The sequence below is a fragment of the Hypanus sabinus genome, chromosome 14 (genome assembly GCF_030144855.1).
Source record: "Hypanus sabinus isolate sHypSab1 chromosome 14, sHypSab1.hap1, whole genome shotgun sequence".
Classification (NCBI taxonomy): domain Eukaryota; kingdom Metazoa; phylum Chordata; class Chondrichthyes; order Myliobatiformes; family Dasyatidae; genus Hypanus; species Hypanus sabinus.
Genome location: NC_082719.1, coordinates 44179284 through 44197698, shown reverse-complemented (window position 1 = coordinate 44197698; position 18415 = coordinate 44179284). Strand labels below are relative to the sequence as shown.

At 41.8% G+C, this 18415-nt stretch overlaps 1 protein-coding gene across 2 annotated transcripts in view; it reads left to right on the top strand.

Annotated features, from left to right (window-relative positions):
- Positions 1-18415, top strand: part of ugdh (UDP-glucose 6-dehydrogenase) — a 31079-nt gene that overhangs the window by 7670 nt on the left and 4994 nt on the right. For both annotated transcript variants that reach the window (XM_059989052.1, XM_059989051.1), the window contains exons 5-11: positions 5967-6167; positions 8244-8441; positions 10184-10331; positions 10437-10531; positions 11228-11358; positions 14040-14179; positions 15227-15318. In XM_059989052.1, the coding sequence (XP_059845035.1) occupies positions 5967-6167; positions 8244-8441; positions 10184-10331; positions 10437-10531; positions 11228-11358; positions 14040-14179; positions 15227-15318 (1005 nt within the window). The remainder of the gene's footprint in view (positions 1-5966; positions 6168-8243; positions 8442-10183; positions 10332-10436; positions 10532-11227; positions 11359-14039; positions 14180-15226; positions 15319-18415) is intronic.

Sequence of the window (18415 nt, the reverse complement as noted above, 5' to 3'; positions counted from 1 at the left end):
GGGGTTGGGAACTGGAGTGAAGGGACTCAGGATAGGTCGGATGGTAACAAGCAAAGATAGCGTGCAGTCAGACTGTCAGGAAGGACAGACAGATGATAGGACATGGATGCAGCCAGCAGGGTGAGTATCAATGCATTACGGTTGCAGAATCAGAAAGGATAGCAAATATAGTACTCAAAGTGTTGTATCTAAATGCATGTGGTATAAGAAATAAGGTGGATCTTCTTGCACTATTACAGATTGTCAGGTATGATGTTGTGGCCATCACTGAATCGTGACTGAAGGATGGTTGTAGTTGGGAGCTGAATGTCCGAGGTTACACGTTGTATCGGAGGGACAGGAAGGTAGGAAGAGGGGGAGGCATGGCTCTGCTGGTAAAGAATGGCATCAAATCAGTAGAAAGCTGTGACACAGGATCAGGAGATGTTGAATCCTTGTGAGTTGTGGAGTTGTGTTAAGAAACTGCAAGAGTAAAAGGATCCTGACAGCAATTATATACAAGCCTCCCAACTGTAGCTGGGAGGTGAACCACAGATTACAACAGGAAATAGAAAAGGTGTGTCGAAAGGGCAATGTTATGGTAGTTATAGGGAATTTCAACATGCAGGTTGATTGGGAATATCAAGTTGGAAACGAATCTCAAGAGAGTGAGTTTGTTGAACGCCTATGAGATGGCTTTTTAGAGCAGTTTGTCATTGAGCCTACTAGCGTTCAGCTATAGTGGAATGCGTACTGTGTAATGAACTGGTGGTGGTTAGGGAGCTTAAGTTAAAGGAACCCTTAGGAGGCTGTGATCACAATATGACTAAGTTCAACTTGAAATTTGAAGGGAGAAAGTAAAGTTTAATGTAGCAGTATTTCAGTGGAGTAAAGGAAATTACAGCGGTATGAGAGAGGAGCTGGCCAAAGTAAATTGGAAGGAGATGCTGGCAGGGATGACAGCAGAGCAGCAATGGCTTGAGTTTCTGAGAAAAGCGAGGAAGGTTCAGAATATGTAGATGTATTCCAAAAATGAAGAAATACACAAACAGCAAAATAGTGCTGACATGGGAAGTCAAAGCTAACGTAAAACCAAGGGCATACAACAAAGCAAAAATTAGTGGGAAGACAGAGGATTGGAAAGCTTTTAAAACCCTACAGAGAGCAACTAAAAAACACTATTAGGAGGGAAAAGATGAAATATGAAAGCAAGCTAGCAAACAATATAAAAGCTTTTTCAATTATGTAAAAAATAAAAGAGAGGTGAGAGTGAATATAGGACTGCTAGAAAATGAGGCTGAAGAAATAATAATGGGGGACAAGGAGATGGCAGATGAACTAAATGAGCATTTTGCATCAGCCTTCACTGTGGAAAACACTAGCAGTGTGCCAGATGTTGAAGGGTGTGAGGGAAGAGAAGTGAGTGCAGTTACTATTACAAGGGAGAAGGTGCTCAAAAAGCTGAAAGACCTAAGGGTACATACATCAGCTAGACCAGATGAACTGCACCTAGGGCTCTGATAAAGGTAACAATGGAGATTGTGGAGGCATTAGTAATGATCTTTCAAAAATCATTGCACTCTGGCACGGTGCCAGAGGACTGGAAATCTGCAAATGTTACTCCACTCTATAAGAAAGGAGGCAGGCAGCAGAAAGGAAATTATAGACCAGTTAGCCTGACCTCAGTGGTTGGGAAGAGGTTGGAGTCTTTAAGGATGAGGTTATGGAGTACTTGGTGACATAGGACAATTTAGGACATAATCAGTGTGGTTTCCTTAAGGGAAAATCTTGTCTGACAAACCTGTTGGAATTCTTTGTAGGATAGTTAAAGGGGATGCAGTGGTTGCTGAATATTTGGACTTTCAGAAGGTGTTTGCCACACATGAGGATGCTTACCAAGTTAAGTGCCCACGGTATTACAGGAAAGTTACTGGCATGGTTAGAGCATTGGCTGATTGCTAGGAGGCAGTGAGTGGGAATAAAAGGATTCTTTTCTGGTTGGCTGTCCGTGACTAGTGGTGTTCTGTAGGAGTCAGTGTTGGGTCACTTCTTTTTATACTGTGTATCAGTGATGTCGGTAATGGAATAGATGGCTTTGTTGCCAGGTGTGCAGATGATAGGAAGATTGGTGGAGGGCCAGGTAGTGTTGAGGAAATAGGTCGGCTGCAGAAGGACTTGGACAGATTAGGAGAATGGGCAAGAGAGTGGCAAATGAAATACAATGTTGGAGAATGCATGGTCATAGTGGGGTTTAGTGGGAAATGATGGAGGAGCTGCATGGGCACAATCAAGGGAGGACTAGGCCACAAGTTGTAGTGTCGTGTATTTGCAGTCACCCACGGGAGGGGTTGGAGCCAGGCGCTTCACCAGAGACAGTATGGTCATGCTGGAGTTGGTGCTGCCCTCTAGTGTTCACTCAGCAGAGGACAAGCAGTATTGTGTTTGACTGCAGACTGCTGCAACATTCATGGACTCAGGGATTTGGACTATTTTCTGTGTGATTGTATTTTACTGTTGTCTTACATGGGCTTGCTCTCTTATATGCGTTATATGTGCTTTAAGCTATGTACGACTGTTCATACTGTGTTTTGCATCTTGTCCCCGAGTAAAGCTGTTTTGTTTGGCAAATACTTTGAGAGGCTGGTCAAGGACTACATCTGCAGCATGCTAACACCTACAACCACACTGGCCCCCCCACAATTCGCCTACCAACACAACCAATTGACAGATGATGCAATAGCCACAGCTCTACACACTATCCTTACACATCTGGAGGAGAAGGATGCTGCTCTTGGACTACAGTTCAGCATTCAACACCATAATTCCATCCAGGCTCGACAGGAAGCTCAGAGACCTCGGCCTTCACCCTGCTTTGTGCAGCTTGATCCTGGGCTTCCTGTCAGATCACCAACAGGTGGTAAGAGTGGGCTCCCTCACCTCTGCCCCTCTGACCCTCAACACAGGAGCCCCTTAGGGCTGTGTCCTAAGCCCCTCCTTTACTCCCTGTGTCACCACGACTGTGTCACCACCCACAGCTCCAATCTGCTAATTAAATTTGCTGACAACATTACACTGACTTGCTAATCTCAAATAATAATGAGGTGGCCTACAGAGAAGAAGTCATCACCCTGACACAGTGGTGTCAAGAAAACAACCTCTCCCTCAATGTTGCAAAAACAAAGGAGCTGGTTGTGGACTACAGGAGGAATGGAGACTAGCTAGCCCCTATTGACATCAATGGATCTGAGGTTGAAAGGGTGAACAGTTTGAAGTCCCTCGGCATAAACACCTCACGTGGTCCGTACATACTGGCTGTGTGGTGAAGACACAACAGCACCTCTTTCACCTCAGACAGTTGGAGAAGTTTGGTATGGGCCCTCAAATCCTAAGAACTTTTTATAGGGGCAGAATTCAGAGCATCCTGACTGGCTGCATCACTGCCTGGTATGGGAACTGTACCTCGCTTAGTCGCAGAACTCTGCAGAGAGTGGTGCGGACAGCCCAGTGCATCTACAGATGTTAACTTCCCACTATTCAGAATATTTACAAAGACAGGTGTGTAAAAAGTGCCCAAAGCATCATTGGTGACCTGAGTCACCCCAACCACAAACTGTTCCATCTGCTCCGGTCTGGGAAACGGTACCGCAGCATAAAAGCCAGGACCAACAGGCTCCAGGACAGCTTCTTCCACCAGGCCATCAGACTGATTAATTAATGCTGATGCTACTGTATTTCTATGTTATAGTGATTGTCCTGTTGTACATACTATTTATTATAAATGGCACATTGCACATTTAGACGGAGACGTAATGTAAAGATTTTCAGTCCTCTGTAAGTGAAGGATGTAAGAAAAAAAGTCAATTCAATGTGTTCATGTAAGGTTGAATGACAATTAAGTTTGAACTTAAAGAAAAGTTTCAGAAGAAATTCCAGAGCTGAAGGCAATGAGCAATTGACCTATTTTTCTGCAAGGATAATGTAGGTGAGTTATAGGTACCTTGATGGTTCACAGGACTGATGGAGCTTACAGGGACAGGGAGAGAGAGGCCATGGAGGTTAAATCTCAATATTGCTTAAGCAAGAGCTAATCCAGTTGAGTAAACACAGACTAATGTTTAAAAAATACTAGGACAGAAGTAGCAACATTTTGAATGGCAAATTTACAGAAGTAGGTTGAAGGAAACTGGCCTGCATTGAAGTAATCAAGCTCAGAAGCAAAAAGCAACACACACACACACACACACGATGTTGGAGGAACTCAGCAGGTCAGGCAGCATCTATGGAGGGAAATGAAGAGATGACATTTCAGGCTGGGATCCTGATGAATTCCTGATGAAGGGTCTGAGCCCGAAACAGGAACTGTTCATTTCCCTCCACAAATGCCTGAACTGCTGAGTCCCTCCAGCACTTTGTGTGTGTTGCTCAAGTTTTCCAGCATCTGCAGAATCTCCTGTGCCTCCAGAGATAACAAGGCGGCAGATACTAGGCAGAACTGGAACTGAGTGATAAGGAGTTGAAAATAGATAGCTTTAACAATTGCATGGTTATGTGATCAGGAACTCATCTCTGGGTCATATATCATAGCAAGGTTGGGAACAGACTTTCCAGAAAGGGGTTTAGAACCGGGATAGAGAGTTGCATTGGGACATCTCCCTAGCTAAGACTTCGGCCTTCCATCTATTTAAGAGCAGTTGGTTTCCTCTCATCCAGTATTGAATGTTGGAAACAGTGGAGTCAGCCAGCAGCGTTAGGGGTAGAGCTGGCTGTTGTGTATATAGAAGCTGATGCAGTGTTTTAATGACTTACAATGATGAGAGGCATTGATCGTGTGGATAGTCAGAGGCTTTTTCCCAGGGCTGAAATGGCTAATACGAGAGGGCACAGTTTTAAGGAGCTTGGAAGTAGGTAAAGAGGAGATGTCAGGGGTAAGTTTTTTACACAGAGAGTGGTGAGTGTGTGGGATGAGCTGCTGGCAGCAGTGATGGAGGCGGATATGAAAGGGTCTTTTAAGAGGCTCCTGGATAGGTATGTGCAGCTTAGAAAAATAGAGGGCTATGGGAAACCGGAGATAATTTCTGAGGTAAGTACATGTTCGGCACAGCATTGTGGGCCAAAGGGCCTGTATTGTGCTGTAAGTTTTCTATGTTTCTATAATGCAGTACAGTAGGGCGTCACAGTAGCGTAGTGGTTAGCAGGATGCTATTACAGCTCGGGGTGTCTGAGTTTGGAGTTTAATTCTGGCATCCTCTCCATGGAATATGTGGGTTTTCCCCAGAAGCTCCGGTTTCCTCCCACAGTCCAAAGACATGCCGGTTGTAGGTTAGCTGGTCATTGTAAATTGTCCTGTGGTTAGGCTAGGGTTAATTTGGTGGTTGCTGGCCGGTGCAGTTCCAGAATACCAGGGGTGATAGCAAGTGGGAAGAAACACCATTGCAAACGGTTCTAATCCTCCATCTGGGTAGAACAGAATAAATGGAGTTCCACCTAAATGCAGAGACCCTGGGGGGGAATCAGTCAAGGCCAAGATTCTTACAAGTGAGCAGTTGACCAGGTGATCGTTGAACATGCGTAAATTCACCTAGCAGGTTAGAAAGGGACCACAACTTTATCAAGTCCTACTACTGAAGCCAGAATTATCACCTCATGTTTCTAAGCTGGAATCACCAACTGTTGATCCAGGATTGAACATTTGGATCACTACATGATGTCTTTGAGCTGGAATCACTCATCAGTGATCCAGGATTAAAGATCTGGCTAAAATGAAATGAAAAAATGGTAGAAATACTCAGGTGTTCAGGGAGCATTTGTGGAGGGAGAAACATATATATAAGTGGGAACAGTGCTCATGATCTGAAAATGTTTAATACAGTGTAAAGCCATTGAAGCTGTAAACTGCACAATTGAAAAAATAAAAATCATACATGTGTTGACTTGTATTGAATACAAGACAAGTTCTAACTTTAAATATACTTCTGACTTTGTAATAGGTGAACACACCCACAAAAGTTTATGGAATGGGAAAAGGTCGGGCTGCAGACCTGAAATATATTGAATCCTGTGCTCGAAGGATCGTAGCAGTGTCAAACGGGTACAAGATAGTCACTGAGAAAAGCACTGTGCCTGTGCGAGCTGCTGAGAGTATTCGCAGAATATTCCAGTCCAACAGAAAGCCAGATCTAACTCTCCAGGTGAGCCTAGGCCGGGGGTCGGCAACCTGCGGCTCCCAAGCCATTTGTGGCTCTTTCACCTTTGTGCTGCGGCTCCCTGTGGCTTTGGGAAATAATTGGTCAGTATTTAATTAAAATGTATTTTATGTTAGTTTGTTAGCTTTTGAAATGTAATTCTAAATTTGAAGATTATGGTGATCTTGTACAATCTAAGTGTGGCGACACATTTCCTGGCACATCCGAAACGGCTCACAATTAGCCAGCATTCCGGCTAAGGGAGATAGCCTACGGGGGTTTGTGAGTACGCGTCTTTTGCAGCATCTGCGTCCATGGGGGCTGGGTTGAGGGAGGCTTAAAAGCAAGGCTGTTTAGTTCGAATAAAGCTATCTTTGACTGCAGTTTACTGACACCGCTACAACGTGTTTTTATCGCTGGCTGTCCAGACGGAAGGTGCTGAAACGCTTTGTCGCGTGTCTGGAAGAAGTGAAAACTTTCCTGGGCAGCAAAGGGCTCACCTTTCCTGAGCTGGAACAGCCAGAGTGGCTGGAAAAGCTACACTTCATGGTAGACATGACAGCGCACCTGAACACGCTGAACACAGCTCTTCAGGGGAAAGGACGCACAGCCCTGCACGTGTTGGAGGATATTTTGGCATTCGAGCGCAAGTTGACAGTGCTTGCCAGAGATTTACAGAAAGGCACTTTGTCTCACTTCCCCAATTTGAGAGAGTTCAAACAAGGTCACGACATGATAAATTCGGAGTATTTACATTCTGCAATCATCGCAATGCAAACATCGTTTGGGAAACGCTTCTGTGGGTTCAGAGAGGAAAAAAACACATTATCCTTCCCGGTCACTCCCTTAAGCATCGATCCTTCCCTACTGAATACGACTGCATTGGCAGGTGTGAGTCAACCTGATCTTGAGATGGAACTGGCCGACATAGCCGACAAAGACATATGGGTGTCCAAGTTTAGACGCTTGACAGCAGACCTTGAAGATGTTGCCCGTCAGAAGGCCGTTCTTGCTCAGAAACACAAATGGAGTGATATTGAAAACCTTCCAAAACCGGACAAACTTGTGTTCGAAACATGGAATGCTATGCCCGACATTTATGTAAACATTAAAAAGTATGCGCTTTGAGTCCTGTCGATCTTTGGATCCACATATGTAAGTGAGCAGGTGTTCTCCAACATGAACTTTATTAAAAACAAACATCGCGCACGCCTCACAGATGACAGCTTGCGATCCTGTGTAAAGATGAAGGTGACGTCATACAGCCCTGATGTGCAGACGCTGTGCGCTGAGGTCCAGGAGCAGAAATCCCATTAACCAAGTATGATAAATATTTTAATTGCCTATTATTTTATGTATATTCATATTTTTTCATTGTTCAGTGAAATAGTCCTTTTATTTTTCAGGCTGACAGCTGGCTGACGTTATTTTTGGTTTGCTGCTGGCGGAAAATTTAAGTTCGGCGTTTTTCATAAATACAAGAAGGACTCAAATAGACATTGAGTATTTTACTTAAAAGTAACTTTCAACCCAACGTCTTTTTTTCGGAGTTCAAAATGTTTTTGTTGCATGCAGAAATGTAATTTCGTTTTCTCTGCAGGAGTTCATCAATTTCATAAATGCAACACATTATAGTTTGTTTATACATAGCATAAAGGCAAAAAAAACGTTGTATGCAGTGTTATTTCATTTTAAATGTCAAACGGGTTTTGCGGCTCCCAGTGTTTTCTTTTCTGTGGGAAACGGGTCCAAGTGGCTCTTTCAGTGGTAAAGGTTGCTGACCCCTGGCCTAGGCGGTATGCTGCAGGTCAGAAACATGCTTACTGTACCAGAAGAAGCTCTGAAATCTGGCTGTCGCTAGGCAGACACATGAAATTATTTAATGTGTATGTTGAATGCCTCTCTGCATTAGGTATGAAATGTTAGCAAAATATAGATTTACAATTTACTGAACTTATTAGGAAAGAAGTTTTAACCTAATAATTAAAAAGGGCAGTCAGTCCTTGGTCTGGTATTTGGTTTGCAGTAGATTTCCTCAGACATTTTGCACTGATTCTAATCATGAGCCCATTTACCATGTAGGTACTATCGAACCCAGAATTTCTGGCTGAAGGGACAGCTGTTAGCAATCTGATGAACCCAGACCGTGTGCTGATTGGTGGTGATGAAACGCCCGAAGGTCAGGAGGCGATCCAGGCACTTTGTGCGGTGTATGAGCGCTGGGTACCAAGAAGCAAAATCATCACAACTAACACGTGGTCCTCAGAGCTTTCCAAGCTGGTATGCTCACTTTTACCTTTGCCAAAATCTGCTGTCCTAACGTGTTAGTAGGCTGCTCGATAAGTCCAAATTGTTATATTCTGAAAATTCCAATTTCCTAAGATTGATTTACAATTATATCTTGTGTTGCTCTATAATTCATGCAATTTCTTACTGAACTGGGTAATTTATACACAAGAGCCAGCTGTAATTCCAAGTCATTGAGACCCTACGTTGGTCGAGGTCGACCATGGAGGTCCTAGCTGTCTACATGATATACTAGCCAGTACACAAGCCAGGCCATTATGATATGGAGAGCAAGCTGCTCCCCCTCTCCACTCAGCTAGTGAATCTAAAGGTTTGGCACCAGTAGTGTCTCAAGATTTGCCAGTTAGCTCCGAACTCAACATAGGACTGCCCTAGGGACTCCAGCTCTGGACTTTTCCTCGGGACTCACTCCCAAAGCTTTCCCCATGAGTGGAAATAATCGCAAGGCAGTGGAGATTTGAGATCAGTTTTCCTTCTCCAATACAAACTGCCAACCATAGCTGACAAGTCCCATCTGCCCAAACAGGTATTTAAATTGTCATTAATAAAACAGTTTTCCTTTTATTTATGTAATAGTCTCATTTTACAGCATGATGGTAGACTTTCTGAAGATCTCTTTCCAATATTTCAAGTGTAACTTTAAAATTACTTTTGAATTGTATTAGTTAACAAACTTGCTGTCACTGTTCAAAATTAATTTATGATCCATTCTATGGCAGGATTTTTGTTTTAATTTGTTATGATTTCTTTTAATAATGAAAAACTAAGCCTGCTAGATTTTTCTTCATCACTCTGCTTCTTAGCAGTGCTGAATTCTGCACCATTTTGGCACTTTGATTGGCCACTATGTCTCAGCAAGCCGAATTACACACAGCCCCTGGACAGTTTTGGCATAAACGCCGGCAGTTTGGCTGAATAAATGCACAGACACTAAGCAGATCAATAACTTGTATTTATACAGGTGTCTGTAAAATAAAGTAAAACACCCTGAAGTGGGAGGGCTGTCAACCTAAACTCCATTTAAACTACTTAAGGCAATGTTAGGGCAAAAGCTCAGTCAAAGAGATCGTTTTTAAGGAATGTCTGTGGGAAAAGGATTGGCCAGAGCACAATGGAGGAATTACACATGAGAATGATTCGGTTTACAGAATTAGAATAATACAAATGTTTTTGAAGATGAAAGTGTTGGAGGAGAATAAAATTAAAGAAGGAGAGAAAAAAATTTTAAAACTACAGATGTTATACATTTGAAATAAATACTGAAAATGCTGGAAACACTCAGCAGGTCAGGTAACATTTGTGGAAGGAGAAACAAAACCAATACTTCAGTTCAAAGACTCTTTATCAGTTCCTCTTCCCTCAGACATTGCCTGCTCTGTTGTGTGTTCCCAGTGTTTTCTGTTTTCTTGCAGAGAGGGTCAAGTCTGATTTGTAAAGATGGATGAAGTTTCAAAATCAAGGCACTGTATAACTGGCAGCCACTCTAGGACAACGAGCACGGGAGATATTTGTGAATGGGACAGTGCAAGTTCGGACACAGACCTTGGAGTTTTGGGCTGCTTCTTGATTATTGAGGATAAGATGAAAGAAGATAACCACACACAAACAAACAAACAAGTCTGGTGGCTACAAAAGGCACAGATGAGGTTCTTGGCAGACAATGAGATGAGGCAGATGAATCATCGGTCATATTTATTGTTTTTCCTTTTCATAAGGCATCCAATGCATTTCTTGCTCAGCGAATAAGCAGCATTAACTCGATCAGTGCTCTGTGTGAGGCCACTGGTGCTGATGTTGAGGAAGTTGCTCGTGCTGTGGGCATGGATCACAGAATTGGAAGCAAATTTCTCAAAGCCAGTGTTGGTTAGTAATTTGTTTTTGTGATACAGAGATCCAGATCTTTCATTTGCAAGTATGGTTGGGATTTGCAGACATTTATTAAAATTCAGGGCTTTTGATCTATTTCAGGATTTGGAGGGAGCTGTTTCCAGAAAGATGTTCTAAACCTGGTGTATTTATGTGAAGCATTAAACTTACCTGAAGTGGCCCAATACTGGCAGCAGGTAACTTAATGAGATTTACTAGAATATGCTTGCTTGAAAATTGATGCCAGTATGCTGTTTTTTTAGTGGTGTGCAATTGAAAATCAATTTTTATTCATAAATGAGTCATGAAAGTAATCATTTCTAGCTCCACTCGGAAAATTTAACTGATTTCACGTCAGCCTTGCCCAGGATGACATTATTCCCCATGCAATATTTCCTTTTGGAAGCTTTAATCTATTTCAAGGTTTCAAGGAAGCTGTTTCCAAAAAGGTTTGCTGATTCAAGTGTAGAAGCGAACTTGAATGTTAAGCAGGCCTCTGATGCGCAAGACTTGATCTTATGGATTTGTTGAAGCTTTGCTTCTGCACCAGTCTAGTGTAACCTGATGAGTGTTCCTGAATTTGCAGGTTGGGTCTTGATTTCCTCATTCATGTCTTGAAATGAATATATCCAATCAATGCACCACAAGTAATATTTGCCTCTGTTTCTTGGAATTTGCACCCAGATTGACTATTCTGGAAATAATTAGCCTGTAGTTAAATGTGTGGAATATGAGTCAGCTGAACTGCCTGCAATATGTCAACATTTTTACTTTTCTAAACCTTTATGTTTGCCTTACCAAGGATTTTAGTGCTGTACAAATTCATTTATATAAATACAACATTCAAATAATAGTGGCTGTGTATGTATTATTGAAAATTTGTTACCTTTCAGGTGATTGACATGAATGATTACCAGCGGAGAAGGTTTGCTTCCCGAATTATTGACTGTCTCTTCAATACTGCCACAGATAAAAAGATAGCCCTTTTAGGCTTTGCTTTCAAAAAAGACACTGGAGACACACGGTAATTTTATTGCTGTGATATTGTGCAGCTTTTCTGCGCTGACTCGGAGGCATAGTGTTGAGAAAGGATTTTATCTTAATTTTAAATGTTTACGACAGAAGTACAGGCTGTGAATATACTTCACTGAGATATTCACTCAATTGCAGTTTATATGTGTTATCAAAAATCTGTAAAACAAACACTGATTAAAGAAGCGTATTTTTTGATACACCTGGTAGAGTTAATCATGAAATCAAAATAATCTCACAGCTGCTGGTTGCTTTTGCAGTTACTGTTAATCAGAATCAGGTTTAATATCACTGGCATATGATGTGAAATTTGTTGTTATGCTGCAGCAATACTTTGTAATAGATAATAATAAAATCTGAATTACAATAGAGAGTATATTCAGCTGTTCCTGAATCATTGAATGTGTGCCTTCAGGCTTCTGTACCTTCCCCCTGATGGTAGCAATGAGAACAGGGCATGCCCTGGGTGATGGAGATCCTTAATAATGGATGCCACCTTTTTGAGGCATTGCTCCTTGAAGATGCCCTGGGTGCTGGGGAATGACTGTGCTTACAACTTTCTGCAGCTTATTTCAATCCTGTGCAGTGCCCACCACTCCCCATACCAGACGGTGATGCAGCCAGTTTGAATGCTCTCCACGGTACAGCTATAGAAATTTATGAGTGTCTTTGGTAACATACCAAATGTCCTCAAACTGCTAATTAAATATAGCCGATATCATGCCTTCTTAGACATGTTTTGCCCAGAATACACCTTCAGAAATGTTGACAACCAAGAACTTGAAATTGCTCATCCTTTCCACTTCTGATCCCTCTATGAGAACCGGTGTGTGTTCCATTGTCTTACCCTTTCTGAAGTCCACAATCAGTTCTTTGGTCTTACAGGCATTGAGCGTAAGGCTGTTTCTGCAACACCACTCAACCAGCTGATATAACTCACTACTGTGTGCCTGCTTGTCACCATCTGAAATTCTGCCAACAATAGCTGTGTTGTCAGCAAACTTATAGATGGTATTTGAGCTGTGTCTAGCCACACAGACATGGGTGTAGAAAGAACAGAGCAGTGGGCTAAGCACAGATTCCTGAGGTGTGCCCGTGTTGATTGTTAGCGAGGTGGAGATGTTAATTTCGATCTGCACAGATTGTGGTCTTCCAATGAGGAAGTCGAGGATCCGGTTGCAGAGGGAGGTACGGAGGCCCAGGTGTTGGAGCTTTTTGATCGTACCTGTAGGAATTATTGTGTTAAGCGCTGAGCTGTAGTCAATAAGTAGCAACCCGATGTAAGTATTAGTACTGTCCATGTGATCCAAGGCCACGTGAAGAGCCAATGAGATCGTATCCACTGTAGACCTTTTGTAGTGACAGGCAAATTGCAATGGGTCCAGATTCTTGCTGAGGCAGGAGTTGATTATAGCCATAACCAACCTCTCAAAGCATTTCGTCACCATAGATGTCAGTGCTACTGGGTGATAGCTCACCCTGCTCCACTTGGGCAGAGCTATGATCGTTGCCCTTTTGAAGCAGCCGGGAACTTCTGACTGTAGCAGTGAGAGATTGAGAATGTCTTTGAACTCCCCCGCCAATTGGTTGGCACAGGTTGTCAGAGCCCTACCAGGTACCCCATCAGGGGCTGTTGCCTTGCGAGGGCTTACCCTCCGGAAAGACACTCTGACCTCAGTCTCTGACGCAGAGGTCACAGGGTCTCCTGGTGCTGCAGGGACCCTCATTGCCGTGGTTTTATTCTCCCTTTGAAACCATGCATAAAGGGCATTGAGCTCATCGGGTAGTGAAGCATTATGGCCGTTCGTGATGTTAGGTTTCACTTTGCAGGAAGTAATGACGTGATTAAACGGGATCAATAAAGTATGTCTGTCTGTCAAACCCTGACAGAGCTGACCTGCAAATGATTCCACCTGTAACCTCGATCGCAGTTGTTCTTTTGCTTATGAGATAGCCCTCCGTAACCTGTGCCTGGCCTCCTTATATAGTCCTGGGTTAGCAGACTTGAATGTCACAGATCTAGCCCTTTAGCAGACTACAAATCTCCTGCTCCATCCATGGCTTTTGAATTGGGTGTGTATAGTATGTTCTTGTTGGCACACACTCACCCACATGGGTTTTAATGAAGTCAATGACAGCTGTGGTGTGCTCACTCAGACTCAAAGATGGATCCCTAAATACACTGATTCAAAGCAGTCCTGTAAGTGCTCCTGCACCTGCCTTGTCTATGTCTCCTTGGTCCTCTCTGCTGGTGCTGCAGTCATCCATCTCTGCCTATGCTCAGGGTATAGAGGTCCAGCCAGGTGATCAGACTTTCCAAAGTGTGGTATGGGGTAGAATGCTAACCATTCTTGATGGTGATGTAACAGTGGTCGAGTGTGTTGGCTCCTCTGGTTCCACAAATGATACGTTGGTGATAATTACTAATCCGGAGTTGGTTTCATTGATGTATTACTAAATAGGAGAACCAGTCTGTGTCATTCATGAAGTTGCTTTGGGTCCAGCATTACTGAGAATCATTTACCTCAAAAACAGAACTTGTTTTGCATTGAAAATGTTGATATTCTACCTGAATATCATCAGATTCTTTCTAAGTGAATTTAAGATTTTTAATCTCATTCTGCAGGATTTGAATTTAGCTCACAGCTTGTAACACTTTTCTTTTAATTTTAGGGAGAGTTCCAGTATCTACATTAGCAAATACCTATTGGATGAAGGTGCAAATCTACACATCTTTGACCCCAAGGTTGTTAAAGAACAGATCATACATGACCTGTCACATCCCAGCATAATTCAGGATAACTCTGGTCAAGGTATAATACACCAGAACATTTCTCCTTTACCCATTCATCTTTACTACTGAAAACATAGTGTGTTTTTTGAAATAGACTCAGTCTTTATCATATTTTTAAGTTTAGTCTTATGTGGAGCCAGTACCGGCCTTTTGGCAAACTTTGTCCACTCTGTACAACATCTATTTACACCAATCCTGCTTCCTGTTGACAAATCATCTTCCTATCCAACTGGTTCAATTCTTCCTATTATTTAGATTTGTTTTTTTTAAATATCTAACACCATTTACTGTATATATCCAGATACAATGTTAACCTTAATTTCGGCAAGTTATTTCCACCAATCTCTCACTTAATTTAAATGCAATGTACTGACAACCAATAAAAGAAAACTGAATTGTGGGTAAAATTGCTTCAGTTTTAGAAAGAGGGAGGAGAATGAACTGGAAAAAGGATTTCATTTATTATGTGTAGAATTTTTATTTTTATTACATTGAAAAGCACTATTTCTAAATTTGTTGTCTCTGGCACAGGACATCATAGTAATTCAGTTCAGTTTATCATTACACAATTAACCTACATTTTTAAAGCAGTAATCAGAATCATTTCTTATCCTTAAACCAAACAAAAAATACTATGGATGCTGGAACTCTGAAACAAAAACAAAGAACGGCAGAAGTACTCAGCAGGTCAGGCAGCATCTGTGGAGAGAGGAATAGAGTCAATGCCATTGGCCTCTCTTCATCATTTCCAGCTCTCTCTGACAACTTACTATATTTTACATGTAAGACTGTTATGTGCTTTTCTGTGTCATTTGTTCATTATTGTCCGTGAAAGCTCAGCCAATTCCATTTTAGACAACTGTTGCATTCCTGATTTTATTGAAATTGGTACATAATTAAACTGACTAAAGGAGCCTTTAATCTCATTAAATTGTTCAACCTATAGAACACTGAATAATTTTGAAAACAAGCTATTTTACTAATGACTAGAAATGTTTACAATGCACAGATAATGTATGTGCAGGCCTGTTTCGATTCACTGAACTAAATTTGTCCCCGTGTACAGTCTCTCGCTTGGTGACAATCTGCAATGATGCATATGAAGCCTGCGACAAAGCTCACGCCATTGTCATCTGTACTGAGTGGGATGAGTTCAAGGTAAAAGGAATAAAATCCTACTTAGAGCATTTCCAGTTCTCTTCTACGTGAGATGCTTAATAAAAATCCTCTAGAAATCACAGCCTCAGAAGTTAAGATCAAATGGAGAAAGTGAGGATTTCCAAGAATCCAAAAAAGAACTAAAGAAGAGAATTAGGAAAGCCAGGACGGGCCATGGAAAGTCTTTGGCAAGTAGGGTTAAGGTGAATCCCAAAGCATTCTAGACATACATCAAGAGCAAGAGGTTAGGACCACTCAAGGATAAACAGGGGAACATTTGCTTGGATGCAAAGGTTGTGAGTGAAGTACTTAATCATTTCTTTGCTTCAGTATTTAGCAAAGGAAAAGGACCTGGAGGACCAGAGATTAGTGCTGAGTGTATAAATATGTTAGAATGTTTTGAGGTCAAGAGTTGGATAAGTCCCCAGAGCCTGATGGGATTTACCGCAAGAAGCAAGAGATGAGATTGCTGGGCCCTTAACCAGTATTTTCATGTCCTCCAGGCATAGGTGAGGTCCTGGAGGATAGGTAAGTGGCTAATATTGTACCTCTGTTTAAGAAAGGAACAAGGGAAAATCTTGGGAACCATAGATCGGTGAGTCTCACATCAGTTGTAGGAAAATTGCTGGAGAAAATTCTTAGGGGTAAGATATATAAGCATTTGGAAATCTATGGCCAAATTAGGGAGAGCCAGCATGGCTTTGTGCAGGACAGGTCATGTCTTACCAACTTAACTGTGTTTTTGGACAAGGTGATCAGAGAGATTGATGAGGGTAGGGCATTTGACCAAGTTCCTTATGGGAGGCTCATCAAGAAGATTAAGATGTGGGGTCCACGGCAAATTGGCTGCTTGGATTCAGAACAGGCTCGCCCATAGAAAACATAGGGTAATGGTTGAAGGGGCTTACTCAAGCTGGAGATCTGTGATCAGTGGTGTTCTGCAGGGATCTGTGCTGGGACCTCTGCTGGATGTGATGTATGTAAGTGATCTGGATGAGAATGAAGGTGGGTGGGTTAGTAAGTTTGAGGATGATATGAAGACAAGGATAGCATAGAAGACTGGCAAAAATTACAGTGTGATATAGATCAGTTGCAGATATAAGCAGAAAAATGGCAGATGGAGTTTAACCCAGATATATTTGAGGTGTTGCACTTTGGTAGGGAAAATGCAAGGACACAGTACACTCTTAGTGGTAAGACCCTTAACAGTGTTGCTGAGCAGAGAGAGATTGGGATCCAACTTCATAGCTCCTTGAAAATGGTTACGCATGTCGGTAGGGTGGTTAAGAAGGCTTATGGAATGCTTGCTCTTATTAGTTCATTGAGCCATTGAGTTCAAACGTCAAGAGGCTATGTTGCAACTTTATAAAACTCTGGTTAGGCTGCATCTGGAGTCCAGCGTGCAGTCCTGCTCACCCCACTATAGGAAGGATGTTGGGGCTTTGGGGAGGGTGCAGAAGAAGCTTACCAGGACGCTGCCTGGTGTGCTATCACGAGAGGCTGAACAAACTTGTTTTTTTTTTCTTTGGAGCAGCGGAAGCTGAAGGAAGATCTAATACTGAGTTTTATAAGATTATGAGAGGCATAGAGTAGACAGGGAATATCTGTTTGTCAGGGTAGAATTATCCAATACCCAAGGGCGTGTGTTGAAGGTGAGAGGGGAAAGGTTCAAAAGTGAAGTGAGGGTCAAGTTTTTTACTCGTAGAATGGTGGATGCTTGGAATGTGCTGTCTGGTATGGTGACAGAGGCAAATACATTAGAGGCTTTTAAGAGATATTTAGATGGACACATAAATGTGAGGAAGATGGAGGGATATGGACATTGTGTAAGTACGAGGGATTAGTTTTTAACTTTTTAGCTGGTTCAGCACAACATTATGGGCTGAAGGGCCTGTTCCTGTGCTGTACTGTTCTGTGTTCTGTTATAAGGCACTGGGAACAGACAAGATACTTCAGAAATATCAAGGAAATTATAGAGGAAACAGGCAATTAAAAGGGTTAACAAGTTCATGAGCTACATAAATGCAAGTTATTTTATAGAGATGAGGAACTGATGATACACTTTCATGAAATGCTAACAAAGACAGAATTTCTAGATATATAAAAGTCAAGCTGTGTAATAAATGGGTTAAAGACTAATTTTATTTTTGGATCAGGCTCTGATTAAATAAGACTCCTGTCTGCTGAAAGGGCACAGTGTGTAATAAATTCATAGTATCACACTACCCCAATTTGGCATTAAATTAATAATCTTTGTAGCAATATAAGAGGTAGGACGTGAAAAAGAATCACTGTGGTATATTCTGGATAGTGTTGGAAAAGGCTTAGATTGAGACATGTTGATATTGTTAATGTCCCTTGATTTCACTAAAGTTCTGTTTACTTAATGACTACATTATTCCAGGAAGTATACGAGGGGTGATTGATAAGTTTGTGGCCTAAGGTAGAAGGAGTCAATTTTAGAAAACCTAGCACATTTATTTTTCAACATAGTCCCCTCCTACATTTACATACTTAGTCCAGTGGTCATGGAGCATACAGATCTTGAACCTCCAGAAAGTGTCCACAGCAGGGGTGATTGATAAGTTTGTGGCCTAGGGTAGAAGGAGATGAGTTATACAGCTCTTGTTACACGCACATGCAGTTCAACTCTTTGAGTGATCATGCAGAAAGTTTGAAGTTAATAACTTATCAGGGTGATTGATAAGTTTGTGGCCTAAGATAGAAGGAGATGAGTTATTAACTTCAAACAAATCATTCATTATGTGTTGAAAGTTAGTTCTTGTTTCTGTGTCTTGTCAGTTTTTAATGATGACAGTAGAAAACAGCCTTTGTGTTTTGATTGAGGGCAAGAATTACTAAGCAATGAGAAATAATTTTAAATTATTTTCCAAACGTTATACAAAATGATTGTTTGCCCCCTTTTGCAGTGTAAATATAAATCCATATTTCAGACAATGAAGAGTAGGATGGATTAGGACAATTGTTTCAGAGCTAGAACCTTTGGAAGAACTGATATTAGATAATATTTCGGAGAAGGAGAATCAGAGAGAATTACAAATCATTGCTTTCTGCCATGGGTTCAAACCAAAAGCAA